The sequence below is a fragment of the Diachasma alloeum genome, unplaced genomic scaffold, assembly GCF_001412515.2.
Source record: "Diachasma alloeum isolate Michigan unplaced genomic scaffold, Dall2.0 Dall_scaffold_00269, whole genome shotgun sequence".
Lineage (NCBI taxonomy): Eukaryota > Metazoa > Arthropoda > Insecta > Hymenoptera > Braconidae > Diachasma > Diachasma alloeum.
The window spans coordinates 2,201,837-2,223,663 of record NW_021680408.1 but is presented as its reverse complement, the minus strand read 5'-3'; the positions used below and the strand labels follow the sequence as shown (position 1 = coordinate 2,223,663).

Genomic DNA, 21,827 nt, shown 5'->3' with positions numbered 1-21,827 from the left:
CGTGATCTTGGTTGTTTTTTTATTTTGATAATCTGAAATGATCTCCAATTGCTATTCAGTTTTACACAACCCTGGAGTCTCCAAAAATTATGATTGTACAATCAAAAAAACGTTGAAAAAAAACTGAACATTTTTAAAGAGCGTTTTTGAATAATATTGGAAAATAAACCCAATAGGGAGGACATTGCAAATTAATAATTTGATGCATCTAATGGGTGTTAGGTTACGAACATCAGAGAAAAGGTCAAAAGTGTCCGTTTTGCCCCATCCTCCCCTACCGTTGTAGATCAGTTCTCACCATGACCGAATATCCAGTCGTCTCTTGTGCCCCGAGAAGAACTAATGCAATGATAAATCCTTTGATCGTCCCTCGATCCCTGACGAGATCCCTGAATCCAACAGATCTACTGGTATCAACATTCTCCTTGACATACGCCTGAAGCTGTCGTAACTCGAGTTTCGCTGCTGATTCATTGTTACTTTTCAACCACATCAGGGATCTGAATGGGAGGAGAATAGAAATGACGATGGTTCGATGCTGAAATTTCCCCAGGCTTTTTGTCCGATTCTAATGAATTCCGCAGCTTTACTGTGCGTATTTTATGTCAAATTTCTAATAGAAACTATTTTATAGAAAAAATCAGTAGAATTTCATCTCTCTATACAAATTCTATTGGCATACTTTCTGTACAAATTCTTCGACATGAATTTTCTACGCTTTTTTACTCTATTTTTGTTCTCTTCATTTTTAGTAAAATTTTAAAATAAAACGAAAAAACAGAAGATTTTAGCCGAGGTATTTCTATATAGAAAATGTCTCAATAGAATCAGTTGCATAGAAAAATTGAATTCCATTGATATTTCCGATAGAATATTGTCGCGCTAAAAAAAACGCGCTAATAAGCTGCGGAATTTTTCAATTGAATCAGCATAATAAATAATAATGAACAACTCAGAAAATTTGCGCCGAGGAATTCTTATAGAAAATATCTCAATAGAGTAAAGTGTATAGTATTTTTAAGGTTTAAGCATAGTATTTTTCTTCTGTTGAATATTATCTATTCAATCATAACGCGCTGAGAAGCTGCGGAATTTTTCACTAGAATCAGGCAAAAACTAACTTGAAAGTTCAATAGAAATCTAACAGAATCCTCCAGCGAATTCCCTAATCTTTCCTCTGAAATTTACTTGATATTGTAATTGCGATGTTGATTAAGTTGTCATAGTGTGACGTTTTTTCACACAAAATATTTAATAGAAAAACCTAGCGAATTCGATGGAGAATTTTATTGGATGTTTATTGAACTTCTATTGAAAACTCTATCAGTTTTTGACAGATTCTATTGAATTCTGCAGCTCTAATGTGCTTTTTTATATCAAATTTGCAGTGGAAACTTCTATCGAAAAAATCAGCAGCATTTCATCTTTTTAAATGAATTTTTCTATCGAGACGTTTTCTATAGGAATTCCTCGACATGAATTTTCTACAGGATGTCTTATTGGATTTCCTATTGGATATCCTGTAAGATTTTCAATAGGATTTCCCAAGAAATTTAGAGTCATAACGGCCATATGAGGGTCACAGGAACATGCGGGGGTCATACGAAGGTTATAGAAGGCTCATATGGGGGTCATATGAGGATCAAATGAACTTCATATGACCTCCATGTGACCTCTATATAACCCCTATATAACCCCCATATGACACTTTTGACCCTCATTGTGACCCTCATGCCCCTAAACCTTTTTTAAAATCCTGTTGAAAATATCATATGAAATCCTATAGGATATGCTATAGGAATTCCTATCTGTAAAATTCTATAGGAAATATTCGAATTCTCCATAGGATTTCCTATAGCATATCCTATAGGATTTCCACGTTCCACATCTTTCTGACGTCGTAGGAAATGATTGGGTGGGATTTGGATAAGGTAGGAGAGAAACCAGGATTATTCTCAATATGAATAACCAGAAAATTTTTACTGAAAAAAATGGATAATCCAGGCCGGGGTTTGAAATTCGGGACCTTCCGATTACGCATCGGGTGCTTTCCCAAATGAGCTATCCGGCTCCTATTTCTTTACATCAAATTTCTGGTAAAATACAGGGATTCACATTAAACAAGGAAGTCGCGGGTAGCCGGGGAAATCCTATAGGATTTTTTCATACGTGTAATTACGACTTTGATCAGATTGTCATCACGTATGAAAAAATCGTATAGAAATTTTCTATACGCGTATAGAATTTCTATAGGATTTCTATACGAGTTTTGTATATGATATTCGGATATTTCTATACGAATATGTTTGATACAAATTATTTCTATACGATTTCTATAAGTTTAATCCTATATGACACATTGCCACATGTATAGAAACATTTCGTATGGAGTTGCGACATTTCTCTACGTTTTTCTCTGGAATGTTCAGACATCTTTCGTATGAATACAAAAATTTATGTAAAAATTTATGTATAGAAATAATTCGTATAGAAATATCCAAATATCATATACGGAAAACCTATAGAATTTCTGTACGCAATCCGTATAGAAAATTTCTGTACGATTTTTCCATACGTAATGGCGTGACAATTTTCTGTACAAATTGTTTTATAGGAAAAATCAGTAAATTTCATCTTCAATGAAATCTTTCAATAATTACGGCGTTAGTCAAATAGTCATAGTGTGACATTCCGCTAAATCATTCTCGTATTTAATTATTTACCTGGTGGCCTCGCCGATGCGATTCTTCCGGACGAGATAGATGGGGGTCTCCGGCATGAAGATGAATAATCCAAAGAAGATGACGGGAAGCGTCAACACAATCGAAGCAAATACCACATACGAAAACACAGTTCCCAGGACGTATCCCGAGACAATACCAATGTTCAAGGTAAATATCAACAAACTTCCCAATTGTCCTCTGATACTCGTCGCTGAGATCTCGGAAACGTAAATAGGAACTAGACTCCCGAACATGGCTGCACTGAATCCTATGAGTAATCGGGCTACCACAAGGTAGAGGTAATTAGTGGCAATGATTTTCAGCAGCCAGGAGATGAAGAAGGGGACGGCTATCAGACATCCGGTTATCTTTCTGCCCAGACGTTCCGACATCATTCCGCAGAATGGGAGGATCATTAACGCGCCTATTGACGTGGCACCGGTCATCCAGGAGACTTGATTATCTGTCATTGCGTGGGGGGTTACTGTTGAGGAATTGCTCTTGAGGTAGGGCACTGTCGGGGACAGCCAGCCCATCGCCACGCCGTTCATAAATGTCGTCATGTTGACTGGAAATTTTGATATTTGGGGCGTTCAGAGGGATTCGAGATTTATTTGATTTTAATTGAGCTAGTGTGATCACTCATGAATCTCTTGAAATCATGAATGAAAAAATTTTATAGAAAAACTTGGTGAATTTCCTAGAAAATTCTATTGGATTTCTATTGAACTTTCTATCAGTTTATGGTCCTATTCTTTTCATCCTAGTTTTGCTTCTACTGAAAAATTCAGCAGCTTTTCCTGCGCCTTTCTTTTTCAATAAGAAAAAGTCAATAGAATTCGATTTTTCTATAGAACTTATTCTATTGAGACATTATCTATAGAAATTCTTCGGTTAAAGCCGTCCGAGTTTTTTTAGTTTGATTTTTTCTAATAGAAAGAGGAAAAAAAGAGTGGAAAAAACAAAAAAAATTATGTCGAGTAATTCGGATAGAAAATCTCTTGCTAGAATAAGTTGTATGAAAAAATCGAATTCTATTGATCCGTTCTATAGAATAGGTTCCATTTGACGTTTTCTATGAAAAAACGCGCAGTAAAACTCCGAAATTAAAAAAAATCAGCTAAAAACTAATAGAATTTTCAATAGAAATCCAATCGAATTTTCTAGTGAATTCTCTAAAAAATTCTATTGGATTTCTATTAAATTTTCGATTAGTTCTTGGAAAGTTCTTTCGAATGTTCAATGGAAAGTATTTTATAGAAAAAATTGATAGAATTCGATTTTTCTGTACAACTTGTTCTATAGAGATATTTTCTATAGAAATTCCTCGCCTCAAGTTTTCTGAATTTTGTTTGATTTTTTAATGAAAAAAGAAGAAAAATAGAGTTGAAAAAACATAGAAAACTTGGGAAAATATCGAGGAATTCCTACAGAAAATGTATTAATACATAGGAAATGTTGTATAGAAAGATGGAATTCTACAGATTTTTCCTATAGAATATTTCTATTGGAAAATTTCCACTTGAATACACGCAGTAAACCTGCAGAATTCTTCAATGGAATCGGCAAAACACTGATAAAATTTTCATATAAAAACACTTCACTATAAGACATTGAGGAAACATTCTTCTTCCATGACATCTTCCTAAATCGTGAAGATCCGATAAATTCTCATTCAAAAACCTACCGACAACAGTTGCAATCAGCTGTCGCCATCCCCCTGGCTCCGCAAATACGCACATAATATTCAACAAAAAATGTAAACAATTCCTTTCCAGTTGTTACTGAATTAATTGACGATTGCAACGTACGTGTTACATTAAGCACCTCAATCTCGCGATGAAAAAAAAAAATGGGTTTCCTTGACTAGTGGACGAGATCACCAGAAGAGCGATATTATCCGTTCAGTTGTTATAGACAGACTGAATACAAAAAGGCCATTCTCGTAATTTTCCCACTCAACAACGTAAAGTTTTTATTTCATTCACACTGATTGAAAGTAATAAGTGCAACTGAGAGCGTAAAGCGAAGGATAATCCGAAGGATTTTGTATTGCACTAATTGCAATGATGAGAATAAAACCTACGCGATGAGAAATTCTGGAGGAAATTTTAGATGTTGATGGATACTGTTATCAGAGAGGATGAATGGGTCATCAATGGGATCAATGGGGGATCGATATTTACCTCTATCAAGTTGACCTGGCTGACGATCTGTCAATGAATCGTAAGTTTTACAGAATATGTTGCTTTAGTAAAGGACCTGAATTTCTTCAGTGAAAGCTGTCGGAATGTTGAGGGTCACGCAGATAATTATTTTAATTGATGACTATTATGAAATGGTAAACAGTCCATGTGTGATGTGGTATTACACCACATCAAATATTTATTGTGTCAAAGAATTTAGAAAGAAAAGTTGTTTTTCTTTTTTGAATAAAACATTCACTAGCGAAGCGGTAAAACGATTCAAATTGATTTAGACTATTGACCAATTTTCAATGAATATCTAGGAATCTAAAGGAGATAGTGTCATGTTTGGAGTTATTTTAAAAATTAATTTCATTTAGAAATTTATTCTTTCAATAATTTCGACTTATTCGTTGCCCACCGGACGTTGACTTGCTGTCCGTACAGCTCAAATTTTTGTTATGACCCTTTTTGTAGCACACTATCGTTCTACAGATTATTACGAAAATTTCATTACCTCCCTTGGATTCGGAGATATTTCTCGAATACTCAGCTAAGAGTTCAGTCGACTTCAAATACACCACACCAAACATTTCTCGAATCATCTTATGTCAAAAAATATAGGAACAAAAGATGTTTCTGCTGATGATGTTCAACTCCTTAGTTAATTAATTAAGTCAATGATGGATGAGAGGAATTTGGAGTGTAATAAAAACAACACTGGTCAAAAGTTGTTTTTCTTGTTCGAATGAATCCATTTATGCACCCGAAGAAGAATGTTTTGAATTTCTTTTTTTTTTCGTTCCTCATGGAAACTATTTCATTGAAAATGTTGAGACGTTACCCACCAATCTTCTCTGCATTATTCAGGTAAAAAAATTGAAATTTCAACAATTAAAACCCATTTTATTAACAAATCATCACCAAAATACATTAGGAAAATACCTACTACTGAACAGAAACGTCAGAAATGTCAGTCCTCGTAGCAAGAACCATGAGTGCATTCTCAGACGTCATTTTATAAACCCCAAGTTCAGCTAAAGCTTCCACAGATCTAGCCTCGTCATTGGTGTCCAGAGTGTCCACCAACAGCATCGCCGAGCCCAGGAGTGTATTCAGTAGAATACAAGCTTCCCTCATCCTGAAATGAATGTCCCCCATCAAAAATGTGATAAAAAAATTCATAGACAGCAAAAAGACTCCCAAAATACGATAATAGCCCTTACAGAGGAAAATACGACTCTGGTTTATTCGTATAAAGTCCAAAGAGAGGGAATAAATTCCTGGTAACATCGAATTTCAGTTGTTCAGCTCCACCCACATTGAACCTGTTAACAAGAACAATCTCTTCGAAGAGATACTGATCCAGCTGAGCTGCCAAGTTCTTCCACGCAATGTTGAAGAGTTCAAGAGCTAGAATCTGGTGGAGTTTGTGAAGTCCAGAAGCTAGTTCTTGGAACATTGGGCACCCACTGGGGGTCACTGATAGAGAGACAACTTCCTTTTTATTCTGCATGGCGAACCACTTGTCCGTTCTGTAGGGCCTGCTCTTGGCTTTCACGTCCAATACGACATATTGACATATCTCAGTCATCAGTTTATTCTCAAGTCTCGTCAGCAGTGCTACTGACTCGTCAAACACTGTTCCATCGTCTTCAGCGTATTCAGATAACTCGGTTCCTTGGTCCGTTGCTACTTCTGCTGCTTCGCATTGTTTTTTGAAGAAGTATAGTTGCAGAAAGTGCTGGAAAATATTGAAAATCCTCGGTTGTATTTAAATATAAATAGAAATACTATTCCAAATGGTTCAGTACGATGAAATACTATTTGAAATATATATTTCAAGTTGACTATTTCGGTCGATCAAATAGTATTTATTTATATATCTTTTTAAAATTCAAATAAAATAGTTATTTGATATTTCATTTCAATGAAACTAAAAATGAAATAGTAAACATTATTTTATTTCAGTATGTCGCTATTTGGTTTTACATGGAATAGTTTTTTTTCCTTCGAATATTTCCTTTTCCTATCCCTTATCACCTTCATTGATCTCTCGCGGTGGCATAATCGCAATTAATTGCGAAGGATGGGCTGAATAGACGGGTTATCCCCGTTCGTCCATATGGGTTATTTGCCGTGATTATCACTAAAGATGGGACTTTATATAGCGTTTCACATCTTGTGACATCACAGGATATTGGATAGAATTTTGGAGTAGATAGGAGGACATTACATGAAAAATTCATACTGCTCATATGATTTTAATGATTTCGTTCGTTACCTATTTGATATCTTGAAAAATTATTATTTCTAGTTATTGTTTCTGTTCTAATTTCTTCTCTAGGAAAGAAAAATTTCTAGTAATAAGAAAAAATTCAAGAAAATTCGATGAATTATTTTAAATAGTATGTTCCTTGAACGAATTATTTAAATACTTTTTTAAATTTGGCATATTTCATCAGTCGACAATTGAAATTATTTTCAAATAGTATTTGAGTCCAACTATTCAAATACTATTTTATTTGCGATGCTCAATAACTTCAAAATAGTAATTAGTCATGAATATTTACAATAGTATTTTAAAGAGTATTCTACCCAGCTCTGTCAACAAGTGATGAAAATTGAATTTTCAACTGTTGGAAATTCTTATCACGTTATAATTTCACTGAAATTTTAAGGAATTTCGTCGTTGAAAACTCAAAATTTTATGTAAAAATCAATGGGAACTGTGTATTTTAGTTCAATTATTCCATGAGAATTGATAGGAATAAGGAAAATTCAGGGGAATGTATTCTAAATTTTTAACCCTAGTCTGGTCACCAAACGCGACCCTGCGACTCTGGTCACCTCCGCGGGGATTCCCCGCCCCGTGATTTAGGCTCTTGCATTGCCGAATTCACTCTACGCTGCCCAAGCGCGTTTAGCGAGTCTCCAGCGACGTCGCGTGATGGGCAATTTCATTTAGCATGGAAAAAAAAAATTCATCTATTCGAAATAATTTGTTTTCTTTAAGAATTTCAGGAAATATGTTGTTCTAAAAACTATTATAAATTCTTTAGACACTTCGTTTGGCAAAGTTGAATTTTTAAAAAATTTTCCGGTTAACCAGTCAATTGTAATTAAAGAAAACGACGTGTAGCGGGGTTTACCTCATATGATGACCAATCTAGACTTAAATTTCATTATGTTTTCCCCCTAAAGCAACGTTAATGTCACTTTCCTGAAAATTCCTCGAAAAATGTTCAAACTTTTCAAGCTCAAGCTATCATTTAAATTACATGATAACAATGAGCGATTTTATGAAAATGCATTCACTGGTAAAAATTCTTGGGTGAAATTTCCGATGCACTTCTTTGAAGTTTTTATCACATTATAATTCCACTGAAATTCCAAAATATTCCGTCATTGAACATCCAAGGCTTCTGGGGAAAAATCAATGGAAACTGCAAATTTCACTTCAATTATTCCATAAAAACCAATAGGAATCAGAAAAATACAGGTAACTATTTTCCTTAATTTTTAATTAATGAACATTCAGTATCATTTGACACTAAATAATCATTTTTCCATTGAAAACTCAAACAAGTTGAAGAATTCCCGTCTGCCTACTGTTCAAAAATTTGGAATTCCATTTAATCGTCAATGAAATCTGAAATTTCATAACTCCCCCCCCCTTCCGCCCCCTCCCAATTGCTATTCAACTGTCGATCAAATATCAATCCCATCCTCACAGTGTATCTTTTCGTATTTTCCACCTGTAAATGTCTCTGAGCCCAATCTCTGCATTCATCTCTCTATAATAATGGTTTTGAGGGTCTAAATAAGGGTCACAAGGTTCAGAATCATAGCCATGAGGGTCTGAATAAGGATCACGAGTCAAATTAAGGCTCACAAGGGTCAGAGTAAGGATGATGGGGTCATATGGGGGTTGGCAAACGGAACGAGCAGGGGGCGTAGCTCCCCCTTGGTTCATGCATAAACAAACAAAGATAGAATAAAAATGAATCAATCAATTCTGCATTCAATAAAAAATAAATCACAAACTCACCACAGTGACTCCCCACTCCATCAGAACCCTCGAAACATAATGAATAGAGTTCAAAATCCTCGGAATGAGTGATTCCAGAGGATTCTCCCTATCATCATGAAGTAGCTGCAGTAGTCTGACCCTCCAGTCGTCAATGAGCTCCAGCTGAAGCTCCAGGAACTGAAGCCGATGTCCAGGCTGTGGCAGATGACTGTACCTATCCGAAATAGTCGTAAGTAGCGTTAGAAAGGCATCAGCAGATTCAGTGATCTTCATCTCGTCAGTCTGATCGAGGTTCACCCTTTCCCAAGCAGTACTGGATCCCAAGATCGATTCAATCTTCTCGATTGCATATTTTCTCTCCATATTGATCCACTTGACGAAGGTCTGGGCCTGAGTGAGAACGAAGACTGTTGCTGGCTGACTCTGCGGGTACAGGAGAGTCTCTCTCAACTCTCTCTCGAACCCCAGGGCCTCGTCGACTAGATGAGCGAAGAGGGCGTCGTCGTACTGGACAACAGGCAACTCAGAGTGGAGTTTTTCGACAGCTAGCTGCACCAGAGCCCTCATGAACTCGACCTTCGTGTTTATGTGGTTGAATCCAGTTGTGTCAGCCACTGGCTGGACGTTCTTCTCTATCCACCTGGCGTGGTCCTTGATCCAAGTCAGGATTTGGGTGAAAAACCACTCGGGTTTGTCTCGACGATTCGTTTGTTTACTACCTATCACGGAGCGGGAATTACAGGGTGACGTCAGCACCTTGTTTACAAATTGTGAGAATGGAACATCAGTAATTCAATGGCGTAGTAATTATGAAATTACGATGATAAATTTTTAAATAGTGAATGTTATAATTTTTCAAAGATTTACCCAATAACATCATGATTGAAAATGGCAATGGTACGACAACTATGGCGATATTTACTGCGATGATTTTAACGACATGATACGCGATAGTTGGAGCACCATTATGCGCAGTAGTTTGAGCAATGTTCATTGCAGCCATGAACCGATAATTTTATCAACATCAAAAGCGATATTAACTCATATCAAGCGCCATTGACAACTGCGTCATGGTTTTCAATCATGGTAATAGTCAATCGCAATGTTTGGCTGAAGTATTGAAAAATTCAAATGTTCACCATTTGAAAGTCTATTATCGAAATTTAGTAATTTTTGTACCATTGAATTCCCAATTTTCTATTCTATATCTGCCTGAAATTTGTAAACAAGGTGCTGACGTTACCCTGTATATTCTTTCGATTATATTTTCATGACATGTGAAAATATATGAGATATTCCATGCCAAATAAGTCAACGGTTGAACCTCACCCTCTTGGAAATCGATCTCGATTTTTTCTATGATTGGGGGGCTAGAAAAACTATCTCTCAATTTTTTCAGATTTTTTCGACAGCCCATTACGGAGATATGGTTTTTTGTTTGTTTTTTCTTTTTTTTTAATAACTCCAGTTCTATTCACCCGATTTTTATGTATGACACGTAAAAATTTTCGATTTTCTGTCATCTATAAGAAAATTTTGGGTAATTTTTTTTTTAATTCCTAGGTATTCATAATACCAAATTTAAAAAAATAAATAAAAACTTGAATTTTCAAAATTATGTCACCTTTTATTTTTCTCATCTTTTTTTCACTAACTCTTATGATCAAAACACCTATTTTGGGCCATCATGCACGTTGGGCATCGTCCTGGATCTATTTTATTTTTAATTTTGTTTTCTCAAAATTCCGCGAATTTGGTGAAAACACTCCAAAACGACTTCGGTTATGTATCAAAAAAATATTTAACATATAAGTATACATTTTAATTCACTTCATACCCTTGATAATCAAACTCAATCAATATCATTTTCGGGTATTTTGACCAAATTCGTGGAATTTCGAGAAAAAAAAAATTGAAAATAAAATAGATGTAGGACGAAACCCAATTTATATGATGGCTCAAAGTACTTGTTTTGATTACAAGTATTAGTGAAAAAAGATGAGAAAAATAAAATGTGACATAATTTTGGAAATTCGTTTTTCAACTTTTTTTTTTGAAAATTCGATATTATGAGCACTTAGGGATTCAAAAAAAAAATACTCAAAATATTCTCATAGATGATAGAAAATCGAAAATATTGATGCGTCATGAATATAAATCGGATGAATAGAACTGGAGTTATTGAAAAAAAAACGAAAAAACAAAGAAAAAATCATGCTTCCAAAATTGGCTGTCGAAAAAATGTGAAAACAATTGAAAGATAGTTTTCCCTGCCCCCCAATCGTAGAAAAAATCGAGATCAATTTCCCAGATGGTGGGATCAGTCGTTAACTAATTTGACATGGAATACTTCATATATTTTATTGAATTTATATTATACTAATTATATTTTATTAGAATAGAACAGAATAGAATATTTGTTGTAGTTTCGATACATGAAAAAAAAGAAATATCATTTTATAACAATAGGTGCATTGAAAACTGATGATTCATAGTGAGGGTGTACTCTTGATTATATCGTAAATGAATGATTGAAAGTTTCAATTGGATACGATAACAATCAATAATTAAATATGAAATATACAAATTCCTCGAATAACCAATGGAAATATTTCTCGTCAACATTTTCATAAAACTATTAATAAAAAATGTGATTGAAAATTTTCTTATAGATGGATGAATTTTTTTTATTCATGTTGGCAATTTAAGGAAATTGTGTTTTTTGTATCTAACGAATGTGAAAGTTGGATATTTTATTAGATTTTTACTTAAAAATTAATAATAACAAGCAAGTATTTTGCATTATATCGTAAATGAGTAATGAGTAGTGTCATTTGAAGATTTTTAATTTGTTAATTAACCATGATTAAAAATGAATTTTATTGCAGTATTGATGCCAAAAATAATCAGAATTTTATGCTCTTCATTAACCATTGGTATTCAACTCAATTACCTGTAAAGTGGTACACGAATCTCTGTTTCAAGGGACGAACCAGCAGGATCACAGGAAGGCAGACTGGACTGAAGTCTGCTAAGAGAGACGATTTAACCGAAGACTTTGGGGTTTCATCCGGCAATTGGAGCTGCAGGAGGTACTCCGTAAGAATTTTGAATCTTGTCATCGTTTCTGCGAGTGGGGACACCAGGCCTGAGGCATTAGTCCCACAAAATGGCCACTTCAGGGACTTCAAGACGTCCATATATTCACTGAAATAATCAATCAATTTCGTAAAACAGAGAAACGTATAAAAAGTTTAATAGAAAACCCCAACGATTTCTCTACAAAATTCTATTAAATTTCTATTGTAATTCTGTTAGAATATTCAATTTGTTTTTTGTGCCAAATTTATAGAATAATATGCAACTTCATCGTGTTATTTTGTTAAGAAATATTTAATAGAAAAAAGTTAATAGATTTTTATTTTCCTATAGAATTTTTCTAAACATGGACCTCTTTTCTTAAATTGATTCATCTCCATTCGATCCAATTATTCACCTGGAAAATTTGTCTCTCAAGGTATTATACCAGAAGTGAAGAATCTCACGCATATAACTCATCAAATTGTGACAGGATGAAGATCGCAATTGCCGAGAGACTTCAACTAAATTCGTGTATGAAGTTATCATGGACTCTTCGTCTCCAATTCCCAGTGATGTCTCCATCTCCTCACTAATGTCTTCAAGGTATTTCAGGAGCTTGAGGTAGGACAGTGTTCGTTCCAATTCGTTGATTTTATCGACTACCTTCTGCACCTCAGCAGCTTTAGTGTCGTCATCCAGAACTTGATTTATGGTTTTAGATAGTTTTGTTGCTTCCTCGATCTGCAATTCATACTGAGTTCTGATGCTCTCGACGTTCTCTACTGCTGCCTTCACTTTTGATGGGGCTTCTGTCGAGGCCATTGTCAACTGCAATCAATTCATTTATTTATTCGTTTCGGCAGATGTTCATTCATTATTAATGAATTAACATTTATTTTATTTTAGTTATTTCTTCTGAATACAAGTTTTGTACTCGTTCAAATTAAAGTTTTGGATTTTTTGTTTTACATGAATGAATTATTAACATTTTTGGACAAAGTCAAAAGTCATATTTCGCGTGTCTAATAGCAGAAGGTCGTAAACGCCAAAAAGCTACTTTCCGAGTTTCTTAAAGCGAGAAGGTCGTATCTCCACTCATTTTTTCTACACTTATTCGTGAAAATACTGGAGAAACTTATTATAATACCTACATTTTCAGATTAATGATGAGCTGCATATACGACCTTTTGCCTTTAACTTATGTCCCCAGAAATGAAAAATTCCTTAAAAGCAAAAAGTCGTAATGACAAATTTTTTAATTTTTGTTACCATCTATGACCTTTTGCCTTTAATTTCTATCCTCAGAAATCGAGACTGACCTAAAAGCAAAAGGTCGTAAAGACAAAATTTGGGATTTTTTTATTTGCAGTTCCGTGGCCAAGTTATACCTTCAATATTCCAGTCGATGTCATCTGAAGTTATCCGTATCGTTGATTATGGTCAAATAATTATATCGGCAACTTAATAACACCATTTGTGTGAACAGCGTATCTCCATTTTTAATCCAGATTCGTATATTTCGGAACATTGTGAAAACTCTCAAAATGTTTCTATTTTCTAAACATTTTTTGTGCACTAATCACCCCTTGTATACCTCTTTGAAGATACGCTTGTGTATTACGTATTCGTAACAAAAGAACGAATCTAAAAAAAAAATCTAAATTAGGGAACTGAAGCGATCTTTATTTTTAAGGGTTCATCAGGGCAGTGATCGGAAGAATCCCGTGTACTCTCGAGGGTTAAATGGGAGAGGCAGGTAAAGCACAGAGAAACAAAAGTGGATTAGCTTTAGAAACTAGTTTCTCGATTTTCGAAACTCCAATTCTTAAGCTTTATCCTTGATGGGATAAGAAAAACTAAGGATTTTGGAAATTGTTTTTAAGAACAAAAATTTTCTAAAAGCAATGCTGAATTTTTCTTAATTTTAGAAAATTTTCAGATTGAACTAAAAAATTACGACCGAGGTATTTAAAGGGCTTAAGTGCCGCATACATAGGGAGGGGTCCCCAAATATCGGGAATTTCAGATGTGAGGAGGGGGGATTTTGAAAAGACGGCAGGGGTGGTGGTTGTGCATTGAGAATTCACAACCAAAAAAATTGAATCGGTGAGTTTTTCAAAGATATCTTCGAAAGTAAGAGAGATAGCGAATTTTTACTGAAAAATTGCGGAAGGGGGGGGGCGTACATCGAGAATTCCATAAAACCTCCCTCTCCTCCAAATTTTCAGTAAAAAATCGCTATCTCCGTTAGTTTTGGAGATATTTTTAAAAAACTCACCGACTCATTGTTTCTGCGCATGGTTGTCAATTCTTAATGCACACCACCCCCCTGTCCCCATCTCGCCACCCGACAATTTGCGCAAAAATTCGCCATCTCCCTTAGTTTTGGAGATATTCTTGGAAACTCACTGACTCAATTTTTTTGGTTGTCAATTCTCAATTCACAATCCCTCCTCCCCCTCCCTGGAAAATGCCCCTGCAAGAATGAAAGAAGTTCTCTACATTTTAGAAATTTTGTTTTCTAAAATCAAGTATATTTAGTAACGGAGCTAGAAAAAAATCGTTTACAATTAATGATCGAAATGGGAATTCATTTTAAACCATTTTTTTCTAAAACTTAGAAAAAACTTCTAGATTTTAGAAAACTGAACGTTAGAAACCGCGGTTTCTAGAATTTAGAAACTTTTTTCTAAAGCCAATCCCCGTTTTCTATCTGTGTATGCTGAACCATGTTTCGAGGGAATTTGAAAGTTCTTCAGACTATGATCAACAATCTTGAATTCATGAGCGCATGATTATTCGACGGATAAAAAAATTATATTCCTCATTCTCTCAATGACTAGGAGGATATTCTAATTTCTCTAATGAGAAATGTGTAAAATTGGAGGAAACTTTTTCAAAAAGATGGAAATATCAAAGTGCAAACAAAATATAAAATTGGTCTTGGCTGAAGGCCCTCGGGCGATGGCCAGTTACAAGTTCTCGAACTTGCAACAAATTTCGTTAAAAATAAAATAAATAAAAATATAAAATTGGATATACGACCTTTTCGCTTTAGGTGAGACATTTTTCTAACTTCATCAAAAGTAAAAGGTCGTTTCTCCATTGATAACTAAACTCGAGATATTTAATTTTTAATTTTTTGGGGTCACTTTGATCGGTTTCCTAAAAGCAAAAAGTTGTATATGCTGGCGGATACGACCTTTTGCCGGGGAAAGCCATTTTTTGCATATATGACCTTTTGCTTTTAAACACACGATATGCATATTGGCATCAAGAAAAAAAATGAAATTGGATATACGACCTTCTTATTTTAGGTGAGTGTTTGTTCTTACTTCATGAATAGCAAAAAGGCGTTTCTCCGTTGACGACTCAACATAGGACATTTTATTCTTTTTGGGGTTCATTTCGTGGGTTTGCTAATAGTAAAAGGTCGTATATACTGGCAGATACGACCTTTTGCCGAGGAAGGCAATTTTTGGCACATATGACCTTTTGATTTTAGACACGCGATTTAGTTCTATGGATTTTCATTCATCGATGTTAATTCTTTGTTTTGCTTTTTTAAAAATTAATTCTCACCGATTGTTCAATCCCTCGTTTTTCAGCTTCAAGTTTCTCATGAAATTCCTCAATGTTCTCGAGATTCTTCAACTCAGCTCCGAACACTTCGTTGAATTGATCAATAACTTTCTGCCTAATATCCATTTCTAGAGAGTATATCAATCTCTTAATTACTAAATTACTTCAATCTCCTATATAAATAGGGAAATAATCACACATCTGTCCTAATTCTTTTTCTCCGAAACTGCAATAACCTAAAATCACATGGTGCTTGCCTCTTCTAGAGTGAGAGGATATAACCACATTGAACAGAAGAAGAAGAACCTAAAATCATTGACATGTTTACACGTTTGACAGCTGAGTTTGGTAAAGTAGAAATCTAAATGACCAACAACAGTTCTGGCGTTTCCTATTGGTCGTTGCAGCTGTTGTCATGGCAACGTGAGTCGGAAAAGCGTAACCAATGGACTTGACATGACATCAATTGTTTACTGTGCATTTTACGTTGATGAATTAATTGTTGAGTGTCTGAGGTGAATAATATAATGAAAGATAATTTTGATGGATCTTTCAAGTTAATTATCATGAATTAACGTCTGGGGTAGACATGTGTCTCTCAGGAATGTAAAACGTTTCAACAGTTTATTTCCTATGGTGATGATAATTTATGGATAGTAAAGGGGTGAAGATGTTGCAAGACTATGGCAGAACTTCATGTCTTCGGTGAGCTTGCATATGCTGAGAATTTTAAACAAGCTACATTGTTCTGCAAGTGGAGCTTTCATGCAGGTAATAATTAGGGCTAAAGAGGCGAAGAAAAACATTATTCAAACTTATGACCTCAAATTGAGACTTTTGAAAGTCTCTTTTGAAATGTTGAAATGTTTCAAATTAAAACTTTCAAGTGTAAATTTGAGACCTTGAATGTTTCAAATTAAGCACGAACTAAAAAATTTAATAGGAAAATCTAGTGAATTCGCGCGACAATTCAATTGGATTTTTATAGAATTTTCTTTTATAGTTTTTGGCTGATTCTATTGAAATGATCAGTAGAAAATATTCTACAGAAAAAGTTAATTCCACTCGATTTTCCTATCCTTCTGGAATTTTCCAAGCTTTTTTTCATTGTATTTCTCTTTTCTTATCATTAAGAAAATCAAACAAAAAAAAACAGAAAATTTGAACCGAGGAAATTCTATTGGAAATATCTCAATAGAATAAGTTGTATAGAAAAATCGAATTCTATTGACTTGTTCTACAGAAAATTTTCTATAGAAATTCAATAGAATTGTCTAGCGAATGCGCTACGTTTTTCTATAAAAATTTTTCACAGGTGAGGCCTTTCAAAATCTTATTTTGAGGCCTTTAAAGAGGCAATGGAACTTACCATCGGAGTAGAAACTAGATTGCAAGTCTATTCGTCGTCAGACGATTATTCAACAAAATCAAAATTTTTACACTATAGTTACCAAGATCATTGGTTATGTAAGCATTTGAGATTTGCTAAATAGTCGTCTGACGACGAAAAAACTTGGAATCCAATTTCTACTCCGATGGTAAATTCCATTGCCTCTTAAAATCCTAAAATAATGTATTACTCTTTATTCAGCAGACTATTTTTGTCTGGAATTCAACGATTTTTTCTTTAATTTCAAAGGTATTTTTCCGAAGTTTAGAATAAAATTTAATTCATTCAAATCGTACGATTTTTACAAGAATTATTTTTGTTTCGAAATGGTTACTTTTACCTCAATTCTCCCTGAATAGAAGCAAGGGGTGCGACACCCATGAAATCCTGGCAGAAATCCTATTATTTTTTTTCAGGAATCTCATTTGGAATTTACACAAATATTTTGATTTGATTTAAATGCCCTTTAGTTATGTCCTGAGATACACAAAACTTTTAAATATCTGCCACAAAAATAATCCGTGATGATGATACATTGGTGTTCCAGGTAACGGCTGGAAACTGATAAATGGAAACCCCGAGGGTCAGACTCAAGAATGCCAGAACCTCTATACAGGAAAGCCAACCTGGAGTCATCCTATTGATCTCCATTACTCAACCCAGTCAATCCAGGGGGCACCGAAGCTCCTGATCCAAGTGTTCTGTCGAGATAACTATGGACGCATTTTATTCATCGCTTACGGGATCTGCCCTGTGCCCTTAACTCCTGGCTTTCACGAGGTCAAGTGCCACACGTGGAAACCCATCGGTAAAGAACCCAATCCTCTTTCACAATAAAAAAAAATCAATTCTTTATTTTCCCACTCATGATTTTATTCATGAACTCATTTGATTTTTGAATTCAGGTAACTGGCAGGATCGCTTGAGAGATCGTTTCCTGGGAATGAGCCTGCAACTGAAAACTCCAAATCTCTTGACTAATGGAACTGATAGATTTGAACTACTGACTGAGAGCATGGGGACCGTGCACCTAGAGTTCCACATTTTGACGCAGAATTTCAATAAATTCGGCTGTTTTCTCTGAATAGAAACCCTAATAATCAATAAACAGTTGAAAAAAAACATCTTAAACTGGACGAGAAATAGTGTATGCTCAGCAAGACAAATTTGTCATGTATGTGGTTCTCTAAGTATCGCTGGGAAAATTGATCATTGTTAAAAACATTAGTGATCAATCAGTGGTCAATATCGAGAGCCTGGACACTGTGATTTCATGAAAAAAGTGAAATTATATTCACTAACTAACACTGGTAGAGGAAAACCATTCTAAACTGATGAAAGTGCAGTCGACACCTGCTTGGATCTGCCTCTACCTACTCTGAATCAAAACCCCAATCACCAATAAACGATTGAAAAAAACATTAAACTCAAGTGTTCGTTCTACAAGACAAATTTATCGTGTATGCGGTTTTCTAATTATCGCTGGAAAAATTCATCATTGTGAAAAACAGTGTTTAATTTGCAGTCAATATCGAGAACCTAGACCCTATTGTTTCATAAAAAAATATTCTAAATTGACGAAAATGCAGTCGACACCTGCTTGGATCTGCCCTCTCTTACTTTCCTCAAGTTTTATTGATTCCTCTGGCTAAAACCCCAATGATCAATAAACTATTGAAAAAAAACATTAAACTGCACGAAAAACAAAGTGCACATTCTACAAGACAAATTTGTCGTGTATGCGGTTCTCTAATTATCGTTGCAAAAATTCATCATCGTGGGAAATATAAATGTTCACGAACTTACACTGGTAGACGAAAACCATTCTAAACTGACAAAAATGCAGTCGACACCAGCTTATATCTGCCTCCTCCTACTCCCCACGACTTTCATCATCTCCACAGTTCAACAAGCCCCAACCATCGACACAATATGTGACAACGAGGGAACGTGCATAAACTCCTCATCAATCCTCCACGTCAACACATCGGACAGCGACTACGACGAGGAGGAGTTTGTCAAGAACTTCCTCAACATATCGACCCTGAAGCCAACCCCACGTGCGCCTGACCCCCCAGTGGAGACTGACCTAAAGCCAAACTCAATCGAACTGAATCCTGCAGGGAACGCCTGCCCCTGCGATCTTCTGCCCTCTACCTGCGACATAAACTGCTGCTGTGACCTCGACTGTAAGGAGTACCAGCTCTCAGTCTTCTCCCACTGCTACGACTACAACCAAGCAACAAAACTGTATGACAGTCGTTACTGCTACAGAACAGACTTCATAAAGAAGAATAGAACTGATTTTATTCTCGATCGACTGGCAGACAATTTATTCTGCATATCCCACGACAATCTTCCCCCTTTCTATACTTCCATCACAACAATTGAAGTGCAGAATCGTAGGAATTTCGAGGAGGTACTGAAAGCCCATGAGGAAGACGAGTCGACACCGTTGTCCTTCCAATGGCAGGAGGAGGAGACCCAGGAGCTGGAGAAATTCAAGGCCAATGCGCCTTATGTCCACGGAGATTTACTGAGAACATATGACAATAAATCGATGCGAACTGTCGACGTTCCAAGTACTGGATTCACTGGGCAATGTTCGTCTCGAAAGAGTTTGAAGTACTTGGAGGACTTCCAGTCCGTCTGTCTTCAGACTCAACTCTCCAATTCTAATAAATTCTTGTTCAGTGAAACTTTCACGAACATCTCGTTGATTTCCAACTCTTTATTCATGAAGAATGTCACGATAAGGGACTCTGAGTGCTCCAGAAACGTCTGCATCCCCATTGATTCCAGATTTTGTGGGAATTCAGGGGTTTGTAATGGAACTGTTTCACCGAAGGGTCTCTGTGATGGTGGAGTCTGCAGTAATGTTGTAAGACGTGTTACGTATGTCATTCATCACAATGGGACGAGTGGAATTCAGAGGGCGAGAGTGTTCGTAGAGGTGGGGAACACCTCCAGGAGTTTTCATCAGTACTTTCAGGTGAAATATGAGTGGATTAATGAGTTTGATAGGAAGGGAGGAGTTGTGGCGAGGAGTGGGAATCCAGGGTACCTTATTGGGAAGCCGATAATCATCGGAACGTTGGTAACATCGAACATCACGAAGACTAATGTTCTGAATGAAATTGTAATTAATACGACGAGTAGTGTATTGAAGATTCCACTGGGAGGAAAGGATGGGAAATGCTACAAGAACGAAGAGGAGAAGTTGATCGTTGGATTTGGGGAGGATATCAAGTCCAAGTGCTCAGTATCACTGACGACGAATGATTTCTCGTCGAAATCTTGTGTCAAACTCCAGGAGAAAATACTGGAAAGACTGTTTGGAGACACTTTAGTGAATGTTTCCCAAATTGAGCAGTACAAAATTCATGTCTCGAAGGCTAGCAATACCTCGAGTAATGTCACCCATTGGACGCAGGTTCTCCTGAACAAAATCCCTCGGAATAACGCGAATACAGAGGTCTTTGGGGATGAGACCATTTGCGTGGGGGTGATTAAATCGGTGAGGATTGATGTGTTGTATTCGGTTCTACCGAAGATAGATGACAAGGACCATTATAAGATTATAGGGGTGGGGATCACTCTGGGGGAGGCGAGTCAGGCTCACTGGGATAAGTGCAGTGGTGATGATTGTGTTGAGAGATTGGAGGCTGAGGTTGTTAGTTATGTGGTGTTCCATGATATCTCGAACCCTTCGATGTACTATTACGCTGGTGGACCAAATCTGGATATTAGTTTGCCTTATGATTTCTTCTATCCTTTCCTCAGTGGTAGTACTTATAGCAGAGCGGGGGGGAATCGATTTAATGGATTATATTACTTCAGCTTTTGTTCAATTTTATATGCGATGATTTGATGAACGTCAGGTCGGCTTCAGGGGCTTTAGAAGATTTAAAATTGCGCTAAGAAGGTCTGAGGGTATTTAACTGTATAAAATTTATACAATATCACTAAAACAATTTGGGTTTCCATAAAAAAAACTTTTTCATAAACTTTGTAAAAACCTCGATTTAATCTCTCCATTCAACCCTTTTGCAGTAAACGAATTTAAAAAACCAAGTGGGAAATTGCGTTCGTCACAATATTGTTAATATATTTTTGCTTATAAATTAGCAATTTGCTTCTGAAAGGAATTTATATGACGATACTTTGTAAATTGAATTCAATGATTCATTGAATTCAACATTTCTCCAACGTTGGCAGCCGACATTGCCCCAACATTGGTAGCCAACATTGTTCCAACGTTGGTCGGCAACATTGCTCCAGCGTTGGCAGCCAACATGACTCCAACGTTAAATTTTTTTACCTTTCCTTGAATATTGGTTTCAAAATCAATTTTTTCACCAATAGATCCATTGATTTCAACATTGCCCCAACGCTGGGAGCCAGCACTGCCCCAATGTTGGCGGCCAACATTGTCCAACGTTAATGGCCAACATTACCTTAACGTTGGCGACACTGCTTCAACGTTAATTTCGTTTCCCTTCCTTTGAATATTGGTTTCAAAACAATGTTTTTCAACGACAGATAATGCAATCAATCTCATGCTCGAGCTCGGTCGTAATAGCATTTGGAAGATTTTTTTTTTTTTATTTATTTTTTTTATATACCCGGTGGCTTGGTGCAGTGGGTAAGTTCGTTACCTCACATGCGAAAGGTTCCGAGTTCAAATCCCGGCCGGATAGAATGGTGCGATCTAACCATTTAAAGTCTTGATCATCATCGCAGTATACCCTAACGGAGTCGAAGCGATGTAAAATAACGAAAAAAAAACAAAGGACGAATATTTTAAATCACATTTGGATTCGTTTAAGGCC

General features: G+C 35.9%; 4 protein-coding genes across 4 annotated transcripts; 2 read left to right on the top strand and 2 right to left on the bottom strand.

The window, feature by feature from the left end:
* Positions 1 to 274: 274 nt before the first annotated feature.
* Positions 275 to 3,286, bottom strand: LOC107037644 (facilitated trehalose transporter Tret1). The gene is made up of 2 exons (XM_015256290.1): positions 2,724 to 3,286; positions 275 to 500 (listed from the first exon to the last, which is right to left on the bottom strand). Exons 1-2 carry the CDS (start codon positions 3,284 to 3,286, stop codon positions 275 to 277), a joined length of 789 nt encoding a protein of 262 aa, XP_015111776.1.
* Positions 3,287 to 5,788: 2,502 nt separating this feature from the next.
* LOC107037663 (RAD50-interacting protein 1) lies at positions 5,789 to 15,873 on the bottom strand. The gene is made up of 6 exons (XM_015256321.2): positions 15,606 to 15,873; positions 12,439 to 12,851; positions 11,896 to 12,149; positions 8,961 to 9,661; positions 6,136 to 6,653; positions 5,789 to 6,050 (listed from the first exon to the last, which is right to left on the bottom strand). Exons 1-6 carry the CDS (start codon positions 15,729 to 15,731, stop codon positions 5,858 to 5,860), a joined length of 2,205 nt encoding a protein of 734 aa, XP_015111807.1. The 5' UTR covers positions 15,732 to 15,873; the 3' UTR covers positions 5,789 to 5,857.
* Positions 15,874 to 16,072: 199 nt separating this feature from the next.
* Positions 16,073 to 18,134, top strand: LOC107037676 (B9 domain-containing protein 2). The gene is made up of 3 exons (XM_015256336.1): positions 16,073 to 16,376; positions 17,543 to 17,803; positions 17,901 to 18,134. Exons 1-3 carry the CDS (start codon positions 16,289 to 16,291, stop codon positions 18,077 to 18,079), a joined length of 528 nt encoding a protein of 175 aa, XP_015111822.1. The 5' UTR covers positions 16,073 to 16,288; the 3' UTR covers positions 18,080 to 18,134.
* Positions 18,135 to 18,835: 701 nt separating this feature from the next.
* LOC107037675 (tectonic-3) lies at positions 18,836 to 20,866 on the top strand. Its single transcript, XM_015256334.2, has one exon. It carries the CDS (start codon positions 18,836 to 18,838, stop codon positions 20,864 to 20,866), a length of 2,031 nt encoding a protein of 676 aa, XP_015111820.1.
* The last annotated feature ends 961 nt before the right edge of the window (positions 20,867 to 21,827 follow it).